The following is a 24840-nucleotide window of genomic DNA, read 5'->3' as shown; positions in this document are numbered from 1 at the left end:
TAATGGGTCTACTTTTCATCTCCAGTTACAATACGATGTAAAAATCTTTACGATTTATTAATATCTCTTAGCTTTAATTCATACATACAACACAAAATATTCAAGTTTGTGGATCATTTCCATGTTCTTCAAGCGCTTGGAAATGATTTATTATGTTACTACCACTAATTCTGCATACTCTTCTTGCGTTTTATACAGATCACCAAGGAATGATGCCCTCAAATCCTCGTCTTCAATTTTCTTGCCTGTCCAATCCTTTTACCTTCGATGTCAAAATCACCACTTTTAAAACTTCTAGTATATGCATGATAAAATTGATGGAGCATGATTGCCATAAACTTCACACAGCATTCGATGATCTTCAGTCGCCTTTTTCTTCAAATAAAAATAAAAAAGTAATTCTTCCCGGAAAGCCAATTTACTCGGTACAATTTCAACACATTTAAAAAGAAGTTTGTTCACACTTCTATAATACTGATATGACTAGTTGGTCTATAATATGATAAGTTGGTTACGAAAATATCCGATGCCACTTAATACACAGTATTTATTATATTTATTATATTTTTATGTTTCTTGTGTTTTTCTAATGTCATAAGCATAAACAACAACTTTTTACAAAGTTCAATTTTCTATTTCTATACTTAATAATAATATATTGTGTTAAATGATATCTCATGGTAATGTTTTATGCTACGCGACATTGTTTATTTTATTACCTGGCGCGTAAAAAGCTGATGATTTTCCATCACGGGAACAGGCAACGTACAATTGGTCATGTGAGAATTAATGAAGCCCTGGGATTTATTTATAGTCATAGAAAAAAACTAGCTGGGAAAACTGAAAACGACAGTCGTGTAAATTCATATTACATATCAGTCGAAATAATTAGGATGCGTGGTATCAAAACGTCTTTTCATTTAGATTATCTTTATATATATCTTTAGAATGAAATGACATATACAATAAAACTTTTGCAGTTAATAATGTTAGTTGTTTTCTTTTTATGTATACAATTTTACATTTGCGATTGATAATTTAGGATGATTCCATGTATAAATTAGTTCTATTTGCAGGTTTCTGATTCACTCCCACTCCTACTACGGACTAAGAGTCTATCTCGTTTTCTTCGTCATCTTTTACACTGAAATTATCAACTCTAATCATCATCATCAACATATGACAACATTCAGGGAGTGTGCCAACTCTCTTCTTTTCTCAACCATCATCAATATGCTGTTGAAGCCGTAGGGCTTCACAAAATCTTGCTTCAGTTGGAAATAATCTCCCATTTGTCAAACCCATTTCTATGGTCTTGATCCATGTTCTTTTCATAGTTGCCACGGCTATAAAGAATTCGTTTAAGTTTAATTTGACAGAAATATTCAGATCATTGTAATCTGCGTCTCTGGATTTGTTTCTCAACCTTGGACCAGTCGCATCTCAAAGGAATAGCTAAAATTTTAATACAATGTCAAAAAAACATGTAAAAGTTGCATTAAGCATCGCCTTTGAATGACCACAAACTTACAGATATAACAATGTCCCTGTTTCTGAGCCATACAGAACTATTGGCAAAATAAGTATGCAAAAGAGTCATCTTGATTGTAATATGTCCTTTCTTACATAAGCACCCTTTTAAAAAACTTTCTGTAGCTCGACCGAGTCTACTTTTTATTTCAGCAGTAGTTGCCACGCTATTTTCCTGTATTACTGATCTCAAGTATTTGAGCTCACACATTTGCTCTAACTGTATTTTAATAAGATTCGCATTTTCTTGATTAATTCTAAAGCTATATGCATATAACACTAACATGCAACGTATTAGCAAATAGAGCGCTATCATCAAATTTGTAGCATCATATTTAACGCCATCTAGCTTTTTAAGACTTTTCGCCTAATTTAATTAAACTTAATATCTTAAACTGTCGCCACTATTCTTTTGACTGATTTCTTTACTGAAACATAAGTTTTGTAAAAAATATTAGAACCTTAAAACTATTACATCCACAAAAATTAACTCAAACTTTAAAAAATAACGCCATCTATTAAGAAATTATAATTAGGAATCTAAAGTTTTAAATTTATTACATTAAAAAAGAGGTCCAAAGTTATCCATACCAATGATGGTTTACTGAATTCGCTTTACCTTTTCAGGAAATCGGCGGTTTGGAACTTTTAATCAACTTACTGGAAACCAAAGATCTCAAATGCAAACTGGGAGCATTGAGCGTATTGACCGAGTTATCGCAAAATCAGGATATCCGCCGATGTATTGCGAATCTTGGAGGAATAAACCTCTTGGTGAAGAATCTCACCGAACCGGCCAGAGACCTGCAGATATTGGTAGCCGAGACCATATACAACGTGGCTCAGGTGAAGAAAGCTAGGAAACATATACGCCAATGCAACGGTATACCAAAGCTAGTCGATTTCTTGGACTGCAACGAGACTTATTTAAAGACTCCCAAGGAGCAGCTGGTTGAGAACGACATCGAACTGGTGGATATTGTGAAAGCTGCAGCCAGAGCTTTGTGGTCGGTGTCAAAAAGTAAGAAAAACGTACAGGTGATGATGAAGAGTGGCTCGGTACCGTTATTAGCGAAACTATTAAGGTATGTTAACGAACAATATTTAAAAGTTGTGCTCTGTAATAACTTTAAATAACTTTGCATTCTAGCTACAAGCTTTAATAAGACTACAATAATGTAATAGATAATAGTATTAAATCTTCGTAATGTTTTGGTAGTCAGTCATTGTGCAGTTATAATCATTCTATTAAAACTCGTGAACTGCCATTTTAAATCGTAAAAAAATCAATTTTTACTGTTTTCTTATTATGTTAAATCTGTCAAATTATTTTTCAAAGGGCACTACTGCATACTTCACAAAAAAATGGCGTTTAAAGTATTCGGTTGCTTGTTAAAATATAATAAACTAAGGATTTTAACATGGATACCCCGATGTAGGAAAATTTAAGAGATGCCGATTAAAGTAGATGCCACTCTCTTCTCCCGTGGTACTGAACCCAAGTACCGGACTTCAGCATTTGCTCTAACAGGATCCCGTAAAGATTCACAATAGCAAGCGATCAACCAGTAGTCAATACTTTTCTTCATTTAAAAATAAGAGATTTAAGAAAGGAGAAAGAATTTTAAGATTTAAGTTAGAATTTAAGTTCTTAAAATTTATTTCCTTCGAATTCTTTTATTCTTCTAAATTATTTTTTGTTAGGGACATTAAAATACCACTTTTAAATTGAAACTAAAACCGACAATTAAGATATGATAGAACAGCATCATCATAAGTTTCTCTTTGTAGTATTTGATAGACTTCAGTAATAGATTTCTTCAAATCAACACATGTAATTAATGTCGATAATTAGCATCTCTAGATACTGAATAAATCAATAATGACAAATAAAAAAGAGTTATTTTTATTTAGAGAAGTTGTTGGTTAGGTTATATTAGGTGTTATTAGGTTAGTCTGTTGGGTTAGGCTTGTTAACAGTTATCTACATTTTCATCAACATATATGTAGTAACTTCGAGAGTACATACTGAAAAATTAGAATGATACAGATCAATAGATATCTCTGATCAAAATACATAGAAGCACCTTATATATTAGAATATTATAGAATGGTCTTTCAAAATTAGTTATCATCCCAATTCTTTCTGAAACCCAGACTAACTACTAATTTAATAATTTACTAGTAAATATTATAATATAATATTTAGTAATCAATTGCTTTTTCAACGCTCTTATTGAAATCATAAAGTATTTATTAATAATAAATGTAAATACCAGGATTATATTTATTATATGCAGTATGGTCTAAGTATGGTCTTAACAAGAAAAATAAGTTTTGTGTTTTGAAAATGATGTGTAAAATATCATTACTCGATAATCCACCAAGTGCACGGAGTAACAGCGGTTGTTGAAAAGACATTCGAGGAAAAAAATACCGCCCTGCAATATTCTCGGACGTCTCACAAGCTCTTGACTGGGTATGCCATTTGAAATTAATCCACAAAATCAGCTAATTTCTACCGCGAAATTATTGTCAACTATTGGGATCATGTTTTTTTCGAAGAAAAATTCTCGCATGAAGAAAAAAAAGAGTCTCGCATGAAGGGGCATTCTCAACACTTAAACCTATTTTATCTCAAATTGTCCAAGGTAATGTCTTGGGACCACTCATGTATCTACTATACACTGCTTATATTCCAACAACAAAAGAAACGGTACTTGGAACATTTGCCGACAACAGAGTTAACATGGCAAAAATATATGTCTGCCTAAAGCTGTAGAAAAACTACAAGTAGCAGTCAACAAGACCTACAAATAGACTAGAGACTAGAAAATGCTGCTAAATAGCCCCAAACCTGTCCATATTAATTTTGAGTTGCGGCAAAATGACAAAACCTAATTATATCACACGACGGATGCCCCATTCCTCAAGCAGAATAAGTTAAATACCTCAGCATACATCTCGATAGTAGGTTAATTGAAAATATGTTAGACAAAAAGTAGATCAGATTACACTCAAAGTGAAGCAACGGTACTGGTTAGTAAGAAGATACTCTGAACTTGGCCTAAAATCAAAGAGATTGGTTTATCAGTCAGTGTTTTATTTTTAAAACATCAAACCTACTAGTAATCCAACGCAGCCAAAACAAAGTTCTACAATTAATTACCAATGCTTATCATTACATAACCAACGAAGAGGTGCATGATGACCTCGAAATCAAACAGATATACGAAATGATCCAATAATTTGCCTTAAAACATGAAATAAGGTTACTAAATCACAGCAACAGGGAAGCAGCTACAGGACAACACACAGGAAATAGAAGATTGAAACAACGTAAGTAGATTAGTTGCCTTGCTTGTCTGTTGCAAGCACTACTAAAGAGTAGTAATAAATTAATATGTAAATTAAGACTGTACTGACTGTAATATAATTTAATTTTCAACATAATCATCTTTCGATTACCAACGTTTTCCGATTTAACTCATCAAGATAAAGCCAATTACTGGTTTGAAACTGACATACTCACAGTTTTATCCACTGATATGATGTTTCAATAATTAGCCACGAATATCAATATCTTAAACAGTTACATATCATAGTTTTCTTATATTAATATTAATTAAAATTGGAAAACAATTGCTATTAATACAAATTAACGCGTTAATATTGATCTAGATCAGTCCATATGGATGTAGTGATACCAACGATAGGAACTATATCACAATGTGCAAACGATCCAAGTTATCAGTTGGCTATACAGACCGAAGGCATGATCAGGGATATAGTACGCCATTTGTCAGCTGATGTAAGTATGATAGATAATCGTATGCCTATTGCATAGCTTATAATCGCATACCAAACAAAATCATAATCAACATACTAAACACGTTTTCTATTCAGTGACTAGTGGTTATTCGGCCAATAGCTGTTTTCACCACAAAATGTATTTGAAAGCAATTGCATTTTAATTTGATATAGAGGACTACCAATTTAATGTAATCGTGCATCATGGTTCATATATATAAATTATTTTCGAGTGAAATTTTACATTTTACTTTTCCCTTACATAAACTGATTTCTAAATATTTCAATTATAATGGCAAGTGCACATGTTATAGATTGTCTCAACGCTCTCACTTTATTTAATTATTAATCACATTTAAGTATACACTTTAGGAATAAAAACAATATTTCGTTTAGGTACTATATGATCTGTTATGATCTCTGTTTCATCTCCATGTTAATACTTATATGGTTTGTTGGTATTACTTATATTAGCTAGAATAATACTGGCACTCAATCATATAAGATATATCAATTATAACACCTTAACTTTTTACTTTTTGTACACCTAATTATAATTTATTTTTCTATTATTACAATACTTTCTTGATTCTATAAATAAATCTCTGAAACTTGACATCAAAACAAGATCCAAGAAGTTGGCAAAATCGTTAATTTTTCATAAAATTATTTCAGTCATTTTGGATTCGTTCATCAATTTTCAATGGTTATCGCATTTTTAACCGATTTCAAATAAAATATTTTTAAGAAAATTATTAAATAATGATATTGTAAATAGATAAATAGGTTTAGGTAGGTATTAAGCTAAATTGTGTATATATCGTAGAATATAAAATACGTGTAGTAGATAGGTTAAATAAGTTTTTTGTTTATTTTTATTTAGTTATTACAAAGACTATTATATACATATTTTATTTTAAAACTTTTTTTTATACTTAATTTTTTCGTTTCCTTTTTCTTTTTTTTTTTCTTACTTTAAAGTCTTACTGATGCAAGATATTACCAGTGTCGAACTCTTAGATTTTCAAAAAATATTTACAAAGTCATCTTATCTTATTTCAAATATACTACACTAATCCTTGTGAATATTGTTATTTAATAGCTAATAAAAGTAAACATTTTAATAATATACATATATATACTTCAACTGAGAAATGTTTTAAAATTCCACATAATAAAATGTTACAAGGCCTTGGTAATAATATTTGTCATTTACTGATGTTAAAAAGCACCAGTGTCCATTTAATACCACATCTTATCCTCGACATTATTCTGAAGTTCGCAGTCCAACATTGCGGAATTTACTAGTTTTTATTTTATTTAAATAGCCCCACTTAAAAAAAAATTTTCAAATCATAAGAATTCATAAAAGCTGGTACTTGTACTCTGATCGCAATATATTTATCAGTCTAACATGTTTGTTTGTCCTCGATGCCTTTGTGTTGATCCGGCTGTAATGAAATTTTGGTGGCTTCTAATGCCCATGTTAGGCGAGCTATATAACTATTTTTTTCGGTTTGTATTTTGACTATGAAAATAGAAATAATTAAAAGGTTATATAATTATCATATTTGACGTGACGTCATTTAATATATGCAAATAAATATGTTCCTGTTTGTCCTCAATGTCTCTTAGGGTTAATATAGTTTAGCAGGATATAAATTACGCAACATGGCATCTTATATAATTGAGTATAACTTACTCTTAAAATCATTACTTACATTTACCAAAATTCCACCAAATCTTTGAAATTAAGTACCAATTTAAAAAGTTTATTAAAAAATAATTTTACGGGTTTTATAATGTTTAAGAAATATATTTAATTTTTTTGAAAAATATGGCCTAACAAAAATATCGATATATTGGTCAATAAAATATCGATATATCAATATATCGATATTTTTCGGCATCTCTAATTGGGTATATTATATCAGTTAAAGTAACCAAACCTCCAACAGAATCACAAAGATCCCACGGGTTAGTATTTTTTCTTTATTCCCTGAAATACATCCTTGTATCAAGAAATAATCATAAAATGGAAGATTTTAAATAAGTTTTAATTTCAACTACAAACTGCAGTTTGTCTTAAGTCACCGCCCAAAATAACAGTGAACACACATATAAATACCCCACAATCATTTTTCTAAAACAAGAGAAATAGGATTATTATAAATAAAATACAACGGCTATTATTTTTAGATAATATCTAGTTATATTATATGTACATTTTTAGGGATATCGCGATTATCGGTCGCACTTACATTTATAAAATGTAATTTAATACATTTTGTGTACTTTTTCTGTATATGTTAATGTGTTTTAGTATGTAGTTTGTGTGTTTTTACGAGATCCACCAATTTAAAATCAGTATTCAACAAACGTAAAAATGTAAATAAAGGAGATAACAATGGAAAACAGAGATATAAAAAAATCAGCCTTTAATTCCACAAATATTGGTTAAATGTCAAAAATCCGTTAGTGCAATAAAAATTCACAATAAAATTATATATTTTTACTATATAATTATAAAAAGTGGTTATAAAAAAGTTAGTAACTAATCTAGATGAAGTAAAAAATAAAGTTAGTGTAATTCACAACTTTATTATACCATCTAATTGATCATATGTGGTATTGCAATGTATACCGGTAGTTAGCAATAATTTGTTTTTTAACTTCTTTCGTGCTTCCCCAGTTACAGAACCCACTAGTCATGTCATTTCTATTCATGTCCACGAAATCCTTAGAAAATTATTAGGAGAAATATTTCACTCTTCTTGTCTATTTGGTTATTTAAATTTATCAAATAACGTTTGAGATAAAATCTTTTTGGAAATATATAATATTTGGGAGGGTCCCCATTTGGTGTGAAATCTGTACCCCCGAAGTATCATTTTGATTGTATATTAAAACGTAACTGGAGCTAAATTCTATGAATACGGTGACTGTTTTAATAACCTAATTCTTTATTCCATAGTTTTCAATCAAAACTGCACTACATGCACGTAACAGGTCAAGTGAAAAGTCCTCGGCCTACCATAGTAACACATTTTTTAGCAATTTTTTTATTCCATATAATTCCCTTCAAGGGTGATACACTGATTATAGCGACCCTCCAACTTTTCGATACTACTTTTGTAGTACGATTTGTCCTTTGCTTCATAATAGGCCTCAGTTTCGGCGATCACCTCTTCATTTGACAAAAATTTCTTCCCAGCGGGCAATCTTTTGAGATCTAAGAACAGGAAATAGTCGCTGGGCGCCAGATCTGGAGAATACGGTGGATGAGAAAGCAACTCGAAGCCCAATTCATGGATTTTTGCAATCATTTTCACTGACTTGTGACACGGTGCATTGTCTTGGTGAAACAACACTTTCTTTTTCTTCAAATGTGGGCATTTTTCGGCGATTTCGTCCTTCAAATGGCCCAATAACGCTATGTAATAGTCGCTGTTGATGGTTTTTCCTTTTTCAAGGCACTGAATGAAAATTATTATATGCCGACTGTTCCGTTTTCCCACGCTTTAGAGCGGGTTCATCGTGTGAAGTCCACTCGGATGACTGTCGATCGGACTTCGGAGTAAAATGATGGAGCCATGTTTCATCCATTGTCACATATCGACGCAAAAACTCGGGTTTATTACGCTTGATCATCTTCATCATCACTGCTCCGAATCATCAACTCGTCGTTATTTTTGGTCAAAAGTGAGCTCGCGCGGTACCCACTTTGCACAGAGCTGCTATTTCATTCAATTTCAATTTACGGTCATTCAAAATCATTTTGTGGATTTTTTAAATTTTTTCGTCGGTAACAACCTCTTTTGGGCGTCCACTGCTTTCACCGTCTTCGGTGCTCATTTCACCACGTCTAAACTTAGCATACTAATTCTTGATGGTTGATTTTCCTGGGGCAGTGTGCGGAAACTCGGCCTCAAGCCAAGTTTTTGCTTCAACTGTATTTTTTCCCTTCAAAAATCAATATTTTATCAACACGCAAAATTTCTTTTTATCCATTTTTTTCACAATTACAAAAGTTGTTTCACTCAAAATGCTATAATTCACAAACTAATGATCCGACAGCTGTAAAATGTATACACGCATCTTTTGAGGGTTACGGCTAACTAAAAAACATTTGGATTTAATTCTAATAGCGCCATCTATGTGTCATGCCTGAGACTTTTCAATTGACCTGTTATTATTTTGTTAAATTTTTTTTTTCTTTTTCCCTTGAGAACGTTCCTTCTTCTATTCTTATTTGATTTATATATATTGACAAATAGTTCAATAATTGGTTATGTTATAAGTGTATAAGATACGATTGTTTGGTTTTATATATCACAATAGAGATTGTAAATAAAATATTATCTCATACTTTCTTTTTATAGGTATAAAATATATTTATAAAAAAATAATGTAGGATAGGTAGCTATAAAGTATGGTTCGCAATTCCAGTGAAACTTGAAAAAAATTTTAAACTCATTAGCCTATAGTATGCAGTTGCAAACACAGAAGCAGGTGTGCCATAAATTTCAACCAATTTATCATTGATAGTCTTAATGATAAGCCGTTTTTCTAACTAAAAATATCATGCTTCAACCAAGCACAAAACTGAAACTATGTTATGAATAAAGTTAAATATTTGATCGCTATCTAGCCAGTTTTGATGTTTACTAAAGACCAGCAATCTCTTGTGCTAATTTCTATAGATTCTTACCCCCTTTACTAATTCTTATCCATATATCACAGGCTGATTGTTTTACAATTTTATAATTTCAGTCCCAATCTAATAATTATTTAGTTTCTTGTACTGATCTTTTTACTGAAATAAGGCTTGTTAATCAAATAGATTATTATATTCTTTCTTTATAACAACTATCAGATGATTATTTTTAGGAATATCCAGAATTAAGGCGATTTTGCGCCGAAACCATCTTCAAATGTTGCGAAAAAGCGGCGTCACGTGATATGGTACGCCAAGCTGGCGGATTAGACCCTCTGGTGAATATGGCTCGCGATCCGAAAACCAAAGAAGATAAACCACTACTAGCCGCTGTTACGGGTGCCATTTGGAAAACGGCCATCAGTTCGGAAAACGTAGAAAGGTTCGACCAATTGAAAACGGTTGAGGTACCATTTTCCTCCGATCTCCCATCAAGTCTAGGACAACACCGTTTGTCTTGTTCCCAATATAGGTCTTGGTGAAGCTTCTGGAGAATGTAGAAGAAGATGAAAGAGTGCTCAGTAACGTCGTGGGTGCTCTTGGTGAATGTCTCAAATTCGAGCACAATCGGAGCACGTTACGACGTGCAGATGGTATACCACATCTGGTTAATTTATTGAACTACACCTACCCTCCGTTGTTGGAGAACGTACCCATGGTACTCCGAGAATGCGCAGAAGATCCGGATTCGATGAGAGTCATCGAGCAGTTGGATGGAGTCAGATTGATATGGTCACTTCTAAGAAACGATTCGACAAAGGTAGGTTTAACAGAAAATATATTTTAAGGTAGAAAGATGTACTGCGGTTTTATTCATAGATAAGTACGGTACCACATATATTAAAATCTTATTATCCTTATTTTCTTGGATTTGACTCTGAAAAACTCACGAAATATTGCAAGCAGGGCGACGCAAAATTATTAAATTAAATTAAATTAGATTATACCTGTGTAAAGATAATATTCTGAAAATGTTTAAGATAATATGTACCAATAATATACACGACACCTTATAGGATGGGAAGGACCTGAGATAGGAAAGGGATAGCGTAAAACCTCACCAATCAAATTAAGTCAAATCAAGTCAAGTGCTCAAATATCAAAGTATAAAATATATTAAATTTAAATTTAACATATAAAAGTTGTGTGTATGTGCCATGTAGAACTTAATTTTTTGCTTCTTACGACTTAACGTATATAATATTACATTTCTACGTATGAAAAATTCTATAGTCTATAAATTAATACATTTTAAAGGATTTACAAAAGATGGTGTTACTGTGTATTAAATAGCGTTGGGTGCATTTTTAATCATGTTCATGTTGAAGCTTTACCAGGCTTCATTGTTAAGTATCATTTCGTCGAAGTGTGACCAAAAAAAAAGTATAGTGCGTTGAAAATGTGTAAATATGTATCAAGTTATAACATCTATTTGTTGTTATTATTGTTATTCAGTTTATACAGGCAGCTGTTGAAGTTTAAAGAGAATTGTAAGACGGATTCAACGAGAACCTAGCTGAAACTGTCAAATAATTTTCAGACAGCTTAGCCTGAAAGACACAAAAAACTTTTCAACATCAAGATTTCATTGCTAGGCTAAGCAAAAAAAATATTTTTTTGCGATGTACTCTGACTGATCATTAAAAGTAGATCAGTGACAATACCAAGCGCAAAAGGTTATGGATGAGTTGAGGAGAGTTCATTCACATCGAGTCCAAATCAATGTCATTATAGATATCTACAAACGTCAATTGCATAAATACGTATTGAACAACGTATTACTGCAAAAAAAATCAGCAATTCAGCAGAGTAAGAAGTGCAAAGTTATCCTTTGCATAGCGAAACTCTATAGGATAGGATACACTATTGCAGTTCGAACGAAAAATTATGCACTGCTCAGCATACTGATCCGACATAAATTACCTGCTTGGATCGATGCAATATAGTTTAGTTCGAACATCTCAAAATTCCGAATAAGTACAGAAAAGATTGTTCTTTCGACTTACTACCATCATATTTTCGGAGAGATGGGATAAAGTCAGTAAATGATGGAAAATATTTTGATTAATATATATTGTACCAATTTTTCCCAATAAATACATTTTCAAAATTACAAAATTATTAGGGTATACGCAAGCACCAAATAATACAAATAAGAATACAGATTTATGCAGTTTTAGTTCCTAATCAATAACGAGGCGGCAAGAAAGTATTTCATTCAACTATTTAACATTAATCTAATATTATTATCAATACATCGACAATGATCGAAAATTAATATTGCTGTTTCATTTCCTGTACGGTAACTCATTAAATGGCATAATAATATTTGGACATTGATCTATAGTTTATTTAATATAATAAACAATGCACGATATCAAAATATATAAGGTCAGAACGTCGCAATATAGCCGCATTAATTATTATCACTAATGTTTTGAAGAATTATGTAGACATTTGGCAACAATGTCGATCAGTACCGATACAAATAGAATTTTATAGACTGTTTCAGGTACATGTTCCGACGCATCAGACCGTATTATTTTACATGTACACAAAAATATACATTTTACATTTTTACAAACTGCATCTGGCATTATATTTGACATTATCTATGACGTGTATTATCTTTTTTATTGGAAGGACTATAAGTCTACTAGTGGTGAATGATGAAATTTTTGAGAGATTGAACAGTTCATGGTCTGTTTTAAAATAATTGATCAAAATACGAAATAATACTGAAAAATATCTGGTCGTACTGTAATATAAGCCAGACATTGTAAAGTTAGTTCCTAAAAAACAAATTTATGGTATTCAAAGCTCATGGTATGCTATATTGCTAGGCACATGTTATATTTTGTGAAAGTAGCACCGTCATAGATTTATACTCCTTTGAAAATGTCTAGTTTCGTGCCTAAAAACGTGCACTTGCGACACGCATTGCATTCCTTATTTAATCAAAAGAAAAACGCCGCTAAAAGTCATTGTTTGATGAGCATGCTCTAAACTTAACAATATGTAAATCCTGGTTCCGAAAATTCAAAAGTGACGATTTCGATGTGCGAGATAAAGAACGTTCTGGTAAACCAAAAGCGTTTAAAAGTGTGAAACTGCAAGGATTATTGGATAAAGACCCAACCCAAACTCAAAAACAAATGGCAGAAGCATTAAAGGTGACCCAACAAACTGTTAGCGATCAATTAGTAGCAATGGAGAAAAGGCAAAACGAGAAGATTGGTGTCACATTAATTGAATGACAGGCAAATGGAAAATCTAAAAATCGTTTGTGAAATTTTGCTTCAAAGATATGATCGGAAGTCGTTTCTTCATCAAATAGTGACGGGTGATAAAAAGTAGATTTATATGAAAAAAACCTAAGCGCAAAAAATCATGGATATCACCTGGCAAAGCCGACCGATTGACTACAAGGCCAAATCGTTTTGATCGCGCGCTTGCAGAGCAGCACTTCTCCAATTTCGAAGAAGTTAGAAGATGGATCGATTGATTACAAACTGCCTGAAAGATGGACAAGATGTATAATCAAATTAATCAAATGGCCAATACTTTGTATAAATAACATTTTCCATTTTATGGATTTTTTTTCTAGAAAAAAATATAGTTATGACTTTCCAGGTCACTAAATCTTTTATCTTGTTAAAGGTAGTTACTTATATAAAACAACTTTTGTAAAAAAAGCCAAATCTATCAAAAATACCCCCATAGCTTTCATTACCCATCATGTAATATTATATATAACTCAATAATTTTAAGGTACAAGCCAATGCTGCATGGTCGTTGGTGCCGTGCATTCGCAACGCTATCGATTCCGGCGAAATGGTGCGGTGCTTCGTGGGTGGTTTGGAAATCATCGTCAACCTGCTGAAATCCCCCGATCCCCACGTGCTGGCCTGCGTCTGCGCCGCCATATCCGAAGTGGCCAAAGATATCGAGAACCTGGCGGTGATTACAGGTTAATTTTCATTTATTCTCCGCCTGGTTTCAGTGGACGGCCGTGCAGTACCGACCCGCGATGCGGCTTTCACCTTCGAGAGGTGAACGACTGCAGGAAATCGAATAATATGAATCAAACATGCCGTATTTAAAAGTAGGTAGGCTGTGTATGATTTTCTTTTAGATTATGGAGTGGTGCCGATGTTGGCCAACCTAGTAGAGACCGAAGATGTGGAATTGAGGCAGCACCTGGCCTCGGCTATCGCTTATTGTTGCGCATGGGGTTCAAACTGTAAGATGTTTGGTCGGTAGGTATTTATTTATCAGAACATTATACGAGGGTTGCTATTATATTCCTGGCCTTTTTCGCATTTTATAGCAAAATAGCAGCAAAATAACGTTGTTCGAAACATTTTGTAACTTGAGATTAATGAATTGTAAATGAAAATTCTTGGCAAAAATGCATTTTACTTATAAACATTTTCGTGTTTATTTCTTTATATGGTGATAAAAACCATTCTAAAGCATTGTAAAAAACCGGTATAAAGAATTCAATGGTGACCGAAGTACGCTATGGAAGATCGTCCAAAATCAGTTGCAGAAAGTGTCAGAAAAAAGCGATGAATTAAGTGATCTTAAACAGGATTATTACGACAAGCATCAATAAATTATTACATGATTATTTAGCCACAAAAAGGGCATTATTTGCATTAGATACAGCATAATCTGACAAATGTTCAAGAAATGGTCCGTGTTAATCGGTACAAAGTGCATCAAACATTTTACATCATCATCTACACAGATGACAAATCATGAGTATATTTACATGAGTTGTGGATACGTCTGTATCCACAATACGTACGGATAAAATGCGTGTTATGGAGTTTAATTCTTATGAAATTGATTCTAAGACATGGTAAAGTGCATTGATTTTCACGAAGGATGTAATGAAAACCAATAAATTCAATTTCGATCATTTTTTTAATGTTAAACCATAAATATAAATAGGGACCTTCGTATGAGCTGATTTACCATTCCTTTTAAAATAATCGAATATTTTAAATATTTGGAAATCGATGTACGAGCTCTAACTATTAATTACAAAAAAAGTAAACGATGAAAAGTAAAAACAATTTTACTACTCATTATCCATGAAATTTTCAATTTAATTAATAATCTACAACCTAAATAGAAAAAATAGAACGAAAAAGACTATTAAGTAAGTAAACAAATTACTAGATTCTTATAATATAGTAACGTTTAGAGTGACGTGATGGTAAATCCATGAAAGCTTTCTTGAATGAACTTGCAACTGTAGAATTCAAAAGGAGTTAACAATTATAAAAACCACCAAGAACTTCTTTAAATGTTATATATTTATCTATTTAATTATTATATCTCAATTGGTAACGAAATTGTCTTACCGTTTTTTTAAAATCCTTTCGGTGCATAATGATTAGATGCAAACTCGTGTTCCTAGATAAGCAGTTATAAAATAGCATTATTCTCAATAATAAAATCAATTTACTAAATATAATAATATTATCGTATTATCGTAGTATAGTACTCGTGTAGTATCTACAAAATTTGTTTATTTAAAAAAAATTCATTTTGCAATACAATCAGTCTATCTAACTTAAACTTTTTTATCAGTTTTTATTCAAACAATTGGAGTAAAGTGATTTCAATCAAAATCAAATCATAACTATTTAAATTATTGCATTAGCAAAATTTACGGACAACGTTACTTTTTAATTGACAAAAAAAAGGGGGAGATTCTTTAATGTATGTTCGCCGATTTCTTCGTCCTTTATGGACCGACTTTTCAAGATTCTTTCAAGATTCTTTTTTTATACGAAAGAGTGCACTTCCGAGGTGGTCCCATTGGAACCAATTCAAGATCTGATGGGGGAATGAGGGGGAAATCGAGGGAAACCCTAAATTTGAAATGCACGTACTAATCTTTCACATATTTTTTTATCTAAAATAATCAGATATTTGTGTATAATGTTATTGCTGAACTGATGTGACGGAAGACTGCAAGTCGTTCAGTGCAAAAGTCATTCAGTTTGCTTTTTAAACACTAACCATATCATATGGGAAGCCGTAGAAATATTTCAAGCAACTGCTTCTGTGGTATAGTGGTTACTACACGTATTTCATATTCTACTACTTTATCTATCTACAATATTATTTTAACGACTACTAACTGATCACTTTGAAGTCGGTGCTGAGCCCAAACAATACTAAAAAAAATAATGTAATTTTGTGATATATATAAAAAAATAAATTACGAACAAAACAAATTTAATTTGCTGCTCATCCTTATACTATAGTAACTTCAACTGAAATCGGGCTTCATACATAATCAAAATGCTTTTTATTTTTTTCTGTAAATATACAAGATTACGAAATATAGATATTAGATAGATAGATGATAATATTAGACGAAGTTAGAGATATTTCCTGCTAATATTATTACTTGAAAAACAGACAGAACCTCAGAAAAGTACCAGAAACAGTTTTTTTTTTCTTTTAGATTAGGAGCTATTACGCCGTTGGTTCAATACATGGCCGATAACAATACCGAAGTCCATCGAACAACAGCTCTAGCCCTGTTCCATTTGTCCAAGAACCCCTTCAATTGCATCACGATGCACGAGAGCGGAGTGGTGCCATTCTTGCTGAAGGCGGTGTCCTCAACTGACTGGAAACTGCAAGAAGCAGCCGCCGGATGTCTGGCTAACATCAGGAAGCTGGCATTAGAGGCGGAAACGGTTCATTTAATCAGGAACAAATCAGAAAGTGAGGAAGAAGACGATGAGGATTAATTGTATAAATTAATATATTAAATATCTTAAAGTGTTATTTTTTATTTGACTGTTATATAAATATAAAATATTACAGAGTATATATAGATTGGATTTTTTTAGTAAGAAAATATCAAAAAGTAGTAAAAATATCTCGTTGTTTCAGCTGTTCAGTTCTTAGTTCAGCTTAACAGCTGTAATTTGAAAAAAAAGAATGTTTGACTTTTTTTACTTTGATGCGATAGAAGGCTCACCCTAAATTTCAAGTAAATAGGTTCGGTACCAAAAACGGAGTACAATAGCTCATTGCTGAAACGTAAAATGTTATAAATTGCGGACCTTAAACTTAGCAAAACCATTCATTTTATCATGCTTTAAAATATCAATCTTGAAAAAAGCAGTTCCGACACAAACGCCTTTAAAATTTCATTTTCAGACACTGCGTCACCGAAAACCCAGCTAATAGGTCAATTAAATAGTCGCCGGTCTGACACATAGATGGCGCTACTAGAATTAAATCTATATGTTTTTTAGTTAATCCTAACCCTCAAAAGATGTGTGTATAAATTTGACAGCTGTCGGATCATTGCTTTGTGAGTGAAGCAACGTTTGTTATTGTGAAAAAAAATGGATACAAAGGAATTTCGCGTGTTGCTAAAATATTGCTTTTGAAGGGAAAAAATACAGTTGAAGCAAAAAATTGGCTTGATGCCGAGTTTTCGGACACTGCCCTAGGAAAATTAACCATCAAGAGTTGGTATGCTAACTTTAGACGTGGTGAAATGAGCACCGAAGACGGTGAATGCAGTGGATACCTAAAAGAGATTGTTGCCGAAGAAAACATTTAAAAAATCCAAAAAATAATTTTGAAAAAACGTAAGTTGAAATTGAATGAAATAGCAGACACTCTAAAGATATCAACTGAACGTGTGCATCATATCATCCACGAATATTTGGGTATTATAAAGCTCTGTGCAAAGTGGGTGCAGCGCGAGCTCACTTTTGACCAAAAACAACGACGTGTTGATGATTCGGAACAGTGTTTGAAGATGATAAAGCGTAATAAGCCCGAGTTTTTGCGTCGATATGTGGCAATGGATGAAACATGGTTCCATCATTTCACTCCGAAGTCCAATCGACAGTCATCTGAGCCCCAAAGCGTGGGAAAACGCAACAGTCCGTTGGCAAGGTTAGGGCGTCTGTATTTTGGGATGCGCATGGAATAATTTTCATTGACTACCTTGAAAAAGGAAGGAGCATCAAGGGCGACTATTACATAGCGTTACTGTATCGTTTGAATGGAGAAATCGCCGAAAAACGGCCGCATTTGAAGAAAAGAAAAGAAAGTGCTGCTTCACCAAGACAATGCACCGTGTCACAAGTCAGTGAAAGCGATGGCAAAAATCCATGAATTGAACTTCGAATTGCTTCCTCATCCACCGTATTCTCCAGATCTGGCCCCCAGCGACTATTTTCTGTTCTCAGATGTCAAAAGAATGCTCACTGGGAAGAAATGTTCGTCGAATAAAGAGATGATCGTCGAAACTGAGGCCTATTTTAAAGTAAAGGGCAAATCGTACTACATAAATGGTATCGAAAAATTGTAGGGTCGCTATAATCAGTGTATCACCCTTGAAGGGAATTGTATTGAATAAAAAAAACTAATTTTGCCAAAAAAAATTGTTTTACTATGGTAGGCCGGGGACTTTTCAATTGGCCTGTTATATCTCCGAAAATAATTTACATTTTGAAGAATCCTCTGATAAACATATTCTTAAATGGTTAAGAATTGAAAATATGCAAAAAATCGATTTTTTTCAAATTTCTAGACTAGTTTTCAAATAAATTAAAAAAAAAGAAATAGATTAAAAAAGAGATTAGTAGCCAAAGGCGGACTGAAGTAAAATTTAGAGAATTTAGGATATTAGGAAGTTCGGGGTATACTAACGAAAAGGGCCACGAAAAGCGGATTATAATAGCTCAGTTGTTCAAATGTGAGGTATCAGAATTTGAGGACCTCAAAACTTAGCAAAACCATTAATTTCCATTCAAGCTATATCATATAAATTTGGGTAGAAACAATGCAAAATCATCAATATCAAGCTAGCCCTGGTTGTCATGAAAAATTAGTGGATTTATGTTTTATTTGAGTTGTGACGTTAAGCAATTGCAATTGAAGCAATTAAAGGTTTCGTTTATATTACAATGCAATGAACAGTATCATTTTTATACATAAAAACATAAAATAGTTTAGAAGTAAATTAAGTTTTTCTTTTAATCCCTATAGACTTCATAATTTAACTCAGAATACCAATACAACAAAGTCAGTGCAAAAATAGCAAAAATTGTAGGGGATATTATGCTTGATTGCACAAAAGACTTGGAATTCTAATATTCCACTAAAATCAGAAAGTCTTAGTAGGTCTGATTGGTTAGATATGCGCATTTCGTCAACAGTAACTGATAGGTTTGGATAAGGTTGAAATATGGTTATGTGTATATAGTGACTACAAGGAATAAACTTTTCTCCTTCGTGTATTTTAGAAGATTTAGTTGTACAAACAGAGTAGAAAAACATTCAATCTTAATACTGCAGTATTTGAAACCGTATAGTGTTAAGATAGATTTAAATCAGCAGAATTGTTTTGTGCTCGTCGGTCAGCAAGTCGCCATATCTTTCCGTAAAATAAACTAGTTTTTAAAGTAAAATAAAAATTGTTATTGTTTTAAACTCTTCACATTTTATAACTTGTGTACATGTTTTGGTGCAATAATTGAGTATATTTCTCATAGTCGACAAATATTTTACTGTGGATTTCATCAATTCAATCATGGGAGAAAATGTATACCATAATAAAAGGAATATGGATTTAACCATAATATTAATTAAGCATGACAGAAATACTGGGTTTCAATTGCATTTTTTGTGTCAAGTCGAATAGACCAGCTGAAATCATTGAATCACATGGAGATAAAGCCTCAAGATAAAATATAAAATGTAAATTTTAATCAAATGTGCTGGAGATCTAGAATTTAAACATCTTCATATAGTTGGAATGTATTATGAGAGAAATTGTATTAAGGTAATTATGGGATATGCTGGGATTTGCTATTATATGCTATTATATAGAGTTAATTATTAATTATTAAGTTCAACGTAAATATAACCAAATAACCCTACACCATACCATGACAGTTATAGATGTGTAATTAAGATTAACTCCTTTATTATATATGTATTAGGCGTACTATAATATTAAATAAATTATATCTGCTTATTATTTTTGTTTTGTGATTAAGCATTCATTATGTTAATTATTCAACATATTAACTCTTAAAAACTACTAATCCAACGCACCCAAAACAAAGTTCTACGATTAATTACCAATGCATATCGCTACGTAACCAACGAAGAGCTGTACGATGACCTCGGAATCAAATGGATACACAAAGTGATCCAAGATTTCGTCTTAAAATATGATAAAATAAGGTCGGTAATACCGCTACTGGACAACACGCAGGAAATCAGAAGATTAAAGCGAACCAAACCAGACGAACATGCTTAGTATTCTTAACTTTAGCTTTAGTAGATTAGTTTTATTTTAGTTTGAGAAATACATATTGATCCGTACTCTCATTGTTTATGTATTAATGCAGCAACAACAGAACAGTAATAATAAATTAATTTATAAATTAAGATTGAACTAAACATATCTAATGTAAGATGTAATAAATAAAAAAAATGCAAAATGACTTACAAATTCGGACTCAATCCTCTTAAATATGAGATCTTTATGAAGCTTCAATCTACTGGAAATGTTTGAACGTATATATAAAAATCAGGCAATAATGAAAAGCAATAAGCGTCATCTGCAATAACCAACTATAAAAACAATTCTGTGGTAAATTCTAAAAGTAATTTAAATTATGTAACTACATACTATTCAAACTATATAGGCAGTAGAAAAATTACACGAAAAAATGGTCTTAGCGATTACTACTGTTGAAATGCTAATATCAATGAAATGATAAATGAGTCACTCGACGATCTTATATTAAACCCGAAGTTAAAATTAAAAAAACAAATATTGATTTAGTAATTAACTTTTTTGTTTTTAATAATGTATTGTCTCATATTGGTAGCTTTTGATAATTCGTCGATACAGGTTATGATGAGGTGCAAAAGTCTCCAAAAGATTTTTCGAGCAAAAAATACGTGGAATGATACTCTCGATATCAACAAAACATTTGACCCAACGACGATTAATGAATGTACAATATGATTACAGTTCGCCACGGGTCCTTGTCACCTATAATTAATTAACTATTAATAAGAAAACAATCATTTATATTTGAAGTAGAAGTGCGCATGTGCTATTTCCGACAAACCAGCTACCAAGACTGTATGATCTTAGTGGCGTCTAGAATTGTAAGCGAGTGCCACTTATTTAAAAAAAATAGTATAATAAATCAGAAAAAGACTGAGCATTTGTAAGATTTATATTATAGTTTGAAGTATTACCCACGAGTGATATATTAATCAAATAGCCAAGTAAATAGGAAGAGGCTTCTGTAATTAAGCATACATTATGTTAATTATCCAACATATTAACTGTCAAAAAACTGGTCATGCTATACATTAAAAAAAGCCTTTCAAGTTCGGACTCGACCCTCTTAAATATGAGATGCTTATGAAGCTTCAATCCACTGGAAATGTTTCAACTTATATATAAAAAACAGCTAATAAAAATTCAAAAAAAAGTTCATCTGCAATACCCAATTAGAAAAACAATTACGTGGTAAATTCAATTCATAAGAAGCTTTACGCACTGCGCGTCACGCAACTTAAGATCGACACCGCAACAATTCCATGGCTGGATAACGTTACGTACGTAGGTCTCCACTTCGAGCAACGGTTCGGTTGGCATTCCCAAATCCAGAAAGCAATCTAGAAAGGTTCGGGTATAGCAAACCTGCTATCTTCTCTGATCTGCCCTTCAAGCAAACTTCCCATTTCCATCAAATGCTTATTTTACAAGATGTTACACCCAACCAGGTGAAACGGATTCAAGTTTTCCAAAATAAGCTCCTCAGGACAATCTTAAACGCTCCATGGTTTGTCAGAAATAATCAAATTCACAGGGACACTGGCACTCCAGAAATCAAGCACTTCATATCTCAGTCCTTCCACAAACAACAACTCAGCTCAAGTTCTTCTGAAAACGCGCTTATTCGCGAGTTGATCGACATGCTGGGAGCTTAGCACCGCATCACCGCTAACCTCACCCCCTTTTCCGGGCTGAAACGACCTCATCCGTTGCCCCCATACGATAGCGCTCAGTCGTGTGTTAACCCAAGTTCGCGAATCTATAGTTAATAAAAGTAGAAGAATTACACGAAAAAAAGTCTTCTACTGCGGCTACTACTGTTGAAATGATAATATACAACAAAGAGAGAAGAGGTACAAAAGTCTCAAAAGTCGCAAAGAATACATCGAATGATACTACTCTCGATATCAACAAAACAATTTGACCTAAGGACTATTAATAAATGTACAATATGATTACAGTTCACCACGAGTCCTTGTCACTTACAGTTAATTAACTATTAATAAGAAAATAGTCATATAAAATAATTAATTGCAGGCAGTTAAATTACCAAGGAAGTAACCATCAAATAGACTCTATAAGCGATCAATATATATTTATTCTTGTATATCATTAAAAAATACAACAGACGCGCATTCAACTAATCCAAATCAAATGTAGTTCACATTATCGAAATGTTTACATTAAAGAACATGATTTAAGATTTTAATAATAAACGTTTTGTTCTTAACAAACTAAACAAATCAATAATTAGTTAGCAAAAAAATAATCTGCAATTTTAGTCTGCCTTAATTGGCGAATATAAGAATTTTGTGTTTACATTAAGGCAATGTTTCCATTATTGGGTGTTGTTATATTTTCGAAAATATTAAACTGATAATATCAGGCGTCTATATAAGTATCTTGTAGTATATTCGAGAAATGAGCATATGATAATGTTGACTTAACATACCTTATAACATGGAATTCATAGTGGAAAAATAGGGAAATGTTAGAGCTAACGATGGCTAATGCTTTGAATAAACGGAATACGGATCGGACAATTAATACGATTATAATTCATGATATTAAATATTTCTTCAAAATAATTGTTATGTTATTGTTGTAGCAACATCGAAGAATTATATCAAAGAGATAGCTTCAAGTTCTACCAACAGTATAATAAAACAATCTTGATGGAGTTATAACAAAAATTGCATGTAGTTTATTTATTAATATACTTGTTGAGGGATGTACTAGTAATACTGTAATAATTAAATAATAAAAAAAAACTTTGCTAGGTAGCCTTAAACTAACATAATAATTTGGTTACAAGGACAAAAAGGGAAAAAACATTGTTAATTTTAGAATAGGACTAAGTGGAGAAAAGTCAATTTTTTTAAATAAAATACATTGTATATTTCTTTGAATAAGGCTTCAAAGTTTCAAAACTACACAAACATTTTATGCAGCCCACAATGGTTTGGTCTCTCTAAGTAAAACTAAAAATATTATGTAAATCTTTAAATTTTTATCCATTAATGCTATTCTAAAAATTTAAATATTGTTTTCAAGTTTTCTAGACCAATCAATATTAAAATTTATTAAAAATTGTATTTTTGTCATAACATAACATTTGGTAAAAATATGAATTAAACATGATAAGTAAACGAATAACTATAAATAGGCAAAAATTAATCAATCGTAGAATAAGACTATTCAGAATTCTTTATCTTTTCATTATTTAATAAATATAGGAAAATTTTCTCTTTCGTGCATGCATTTAACGTAGTAAGTCATCGCTGAAGTTTCTAAAAATGAAAAATAAATATAACTATTTCTACTTTCACTTCGAAATAACAATAAATCTGTAGAGCGATAAACAATATAACGCATAATTATATATTCGGCGAATGTAAAATACTCATTATTTCTATTGTTATAATTTAATAATAGTTTTAAATTAATAAATCATTAATTTCCTATTTCTAAGAGTAAATATACTGAATAAAAATCATATATTTAAAAAAGGAATGACAATGGATTTTGAATGACTTTCTAATTGTGGTTTGTCCTTTTGAATTACATTGAACTAACTAATGGTTTTAATAGTTTCAGTTCACATCCTGATTAGTTTATAATAATATAGTATTATCATCAAATTTCCAAGACTTTTTCAAAATTGATGTGTAATGGAATAAAAACATGTGTAATTCGATCTACTTGGTCAATTGTTGAGTGGGCCTTCCTTAAACCAAAGTGATGAGATGGTATCAGCATTCTTTGCTTGAGAATAGGTTTGAGGCGTTTCACAATCAATTTCTTAAAGAGTTTAGCCATTAATGACAATAAATAAATACGGCGGTATGATTCAACTTCACCTAGATTTTTACCAGGTGTTGGTATCATTATGACTTCTGCAGGCTTTCATGCCATCTGGTACATAGCTTATACGAATGCAAGCATTAAACAGATTGGTTAAATTTAATCAACAGTTTTCATTACAATATTTTAAGAATCTCTCCTGTAATAACGTCATAGCCTGGTGCTTTTTTCAAATTAACGTGGTGCTTAATTTTTTCTGAAACATCTCTATGAGTAACATATCACAACAGTTATTGAATGTCAGAATAGTCACGAGACCCTCTCAATATGGCGCTTGAAAAACATTGTTTTTAAGCAAAGCGTCGCTTACTAGATTATACGCGTAAGCCTAATCAGTTATATTGACTTCTTAAAGAAAGTATAAGTTCTTTTTAAACCCTAGGCGTTACATAACGGGAACAATGGGTAGAATTCCTGGGAGATCAGAGGGTTGTCCTCTTTTGAAATAATTTGGTTAATAGAAATCAGCTTAAATATCCAGAAATGAAATAGTTTATTAAGAAAAGAAGATGGGTCGACTTTGGGTTAACATGTACGGCAGTAAGTAATG

The 24840-nt window shown here is 32.0% G+C and overlaps 2 protein-coding genes across 4 annotated transcripts in view; one reads left to right on the top strand and one right to left on the bottom strand.

Annotated features, from left to right (window-relative positions):
• The window catches only part of gudu (Armadillo repeat-containing protein gudu), a 28182-nt gene extending 11263 nt beyond the window's left edge, over positions 1-16919 (top strand). For both annotated transcript variants that reach the window (XM_076397127.1, XM_076397128.1), the window contains 7 exons: positions 2158-2615; positions 5212-5341; positions 10231-10464; positions 10530-10817; positions 13829-14027; positions 14193-14316; positions 16548-16919. In XM_076397127.1, the coding sequence (XP_076253242.1) occupies positions 2158-2615; positions 5212-5341; positions 10231-10464; positions 10530-10817; positions 13829-14027; positions 14193-14316; positions 16548-16839 (1725 nt within the window). In that variant the 3' untranslated portion in view covers positions 16840-16919. The remainder of the gene's footprint in view (positions 1-2157; positions 2616-5211; positions 5342-10230; positions 10465-10529; positions 10818-13828; positions 14028-14192; positions 14317-16547) is intronic.
• Positions 1-24840, bottom strand: part of LOC143191760 (SEC14-like protein 2) — a 41432-nt gene that overhangs the window by 12231 nt on the left and 4361 nt on the right. The gene's annotated exons all lie outside the window — the stretch shown is intronic.

This window comes from Rhynchophorus ferrugineus, unplaced genomic scaffold, assembly GCF_030347505.1.
Source record: "Rhynchophorus ferrugineus isolate W39M unplaced genomic scaffold, kcgeb_rfMv2 rfM2, whole genome shotgun sequence".
NCBI lineage: Eukaryota > Metazoa > Arthropoda > Insecta > Coleoptera > Curculionidae > Rhynchophorus > Rhynchophorus ferrugineus.
The sequence above is the reverse complement of the archived record's forward strand: the minus strand, read 5'-3'. Positions and strand labels throughout refer to the sequence as shown.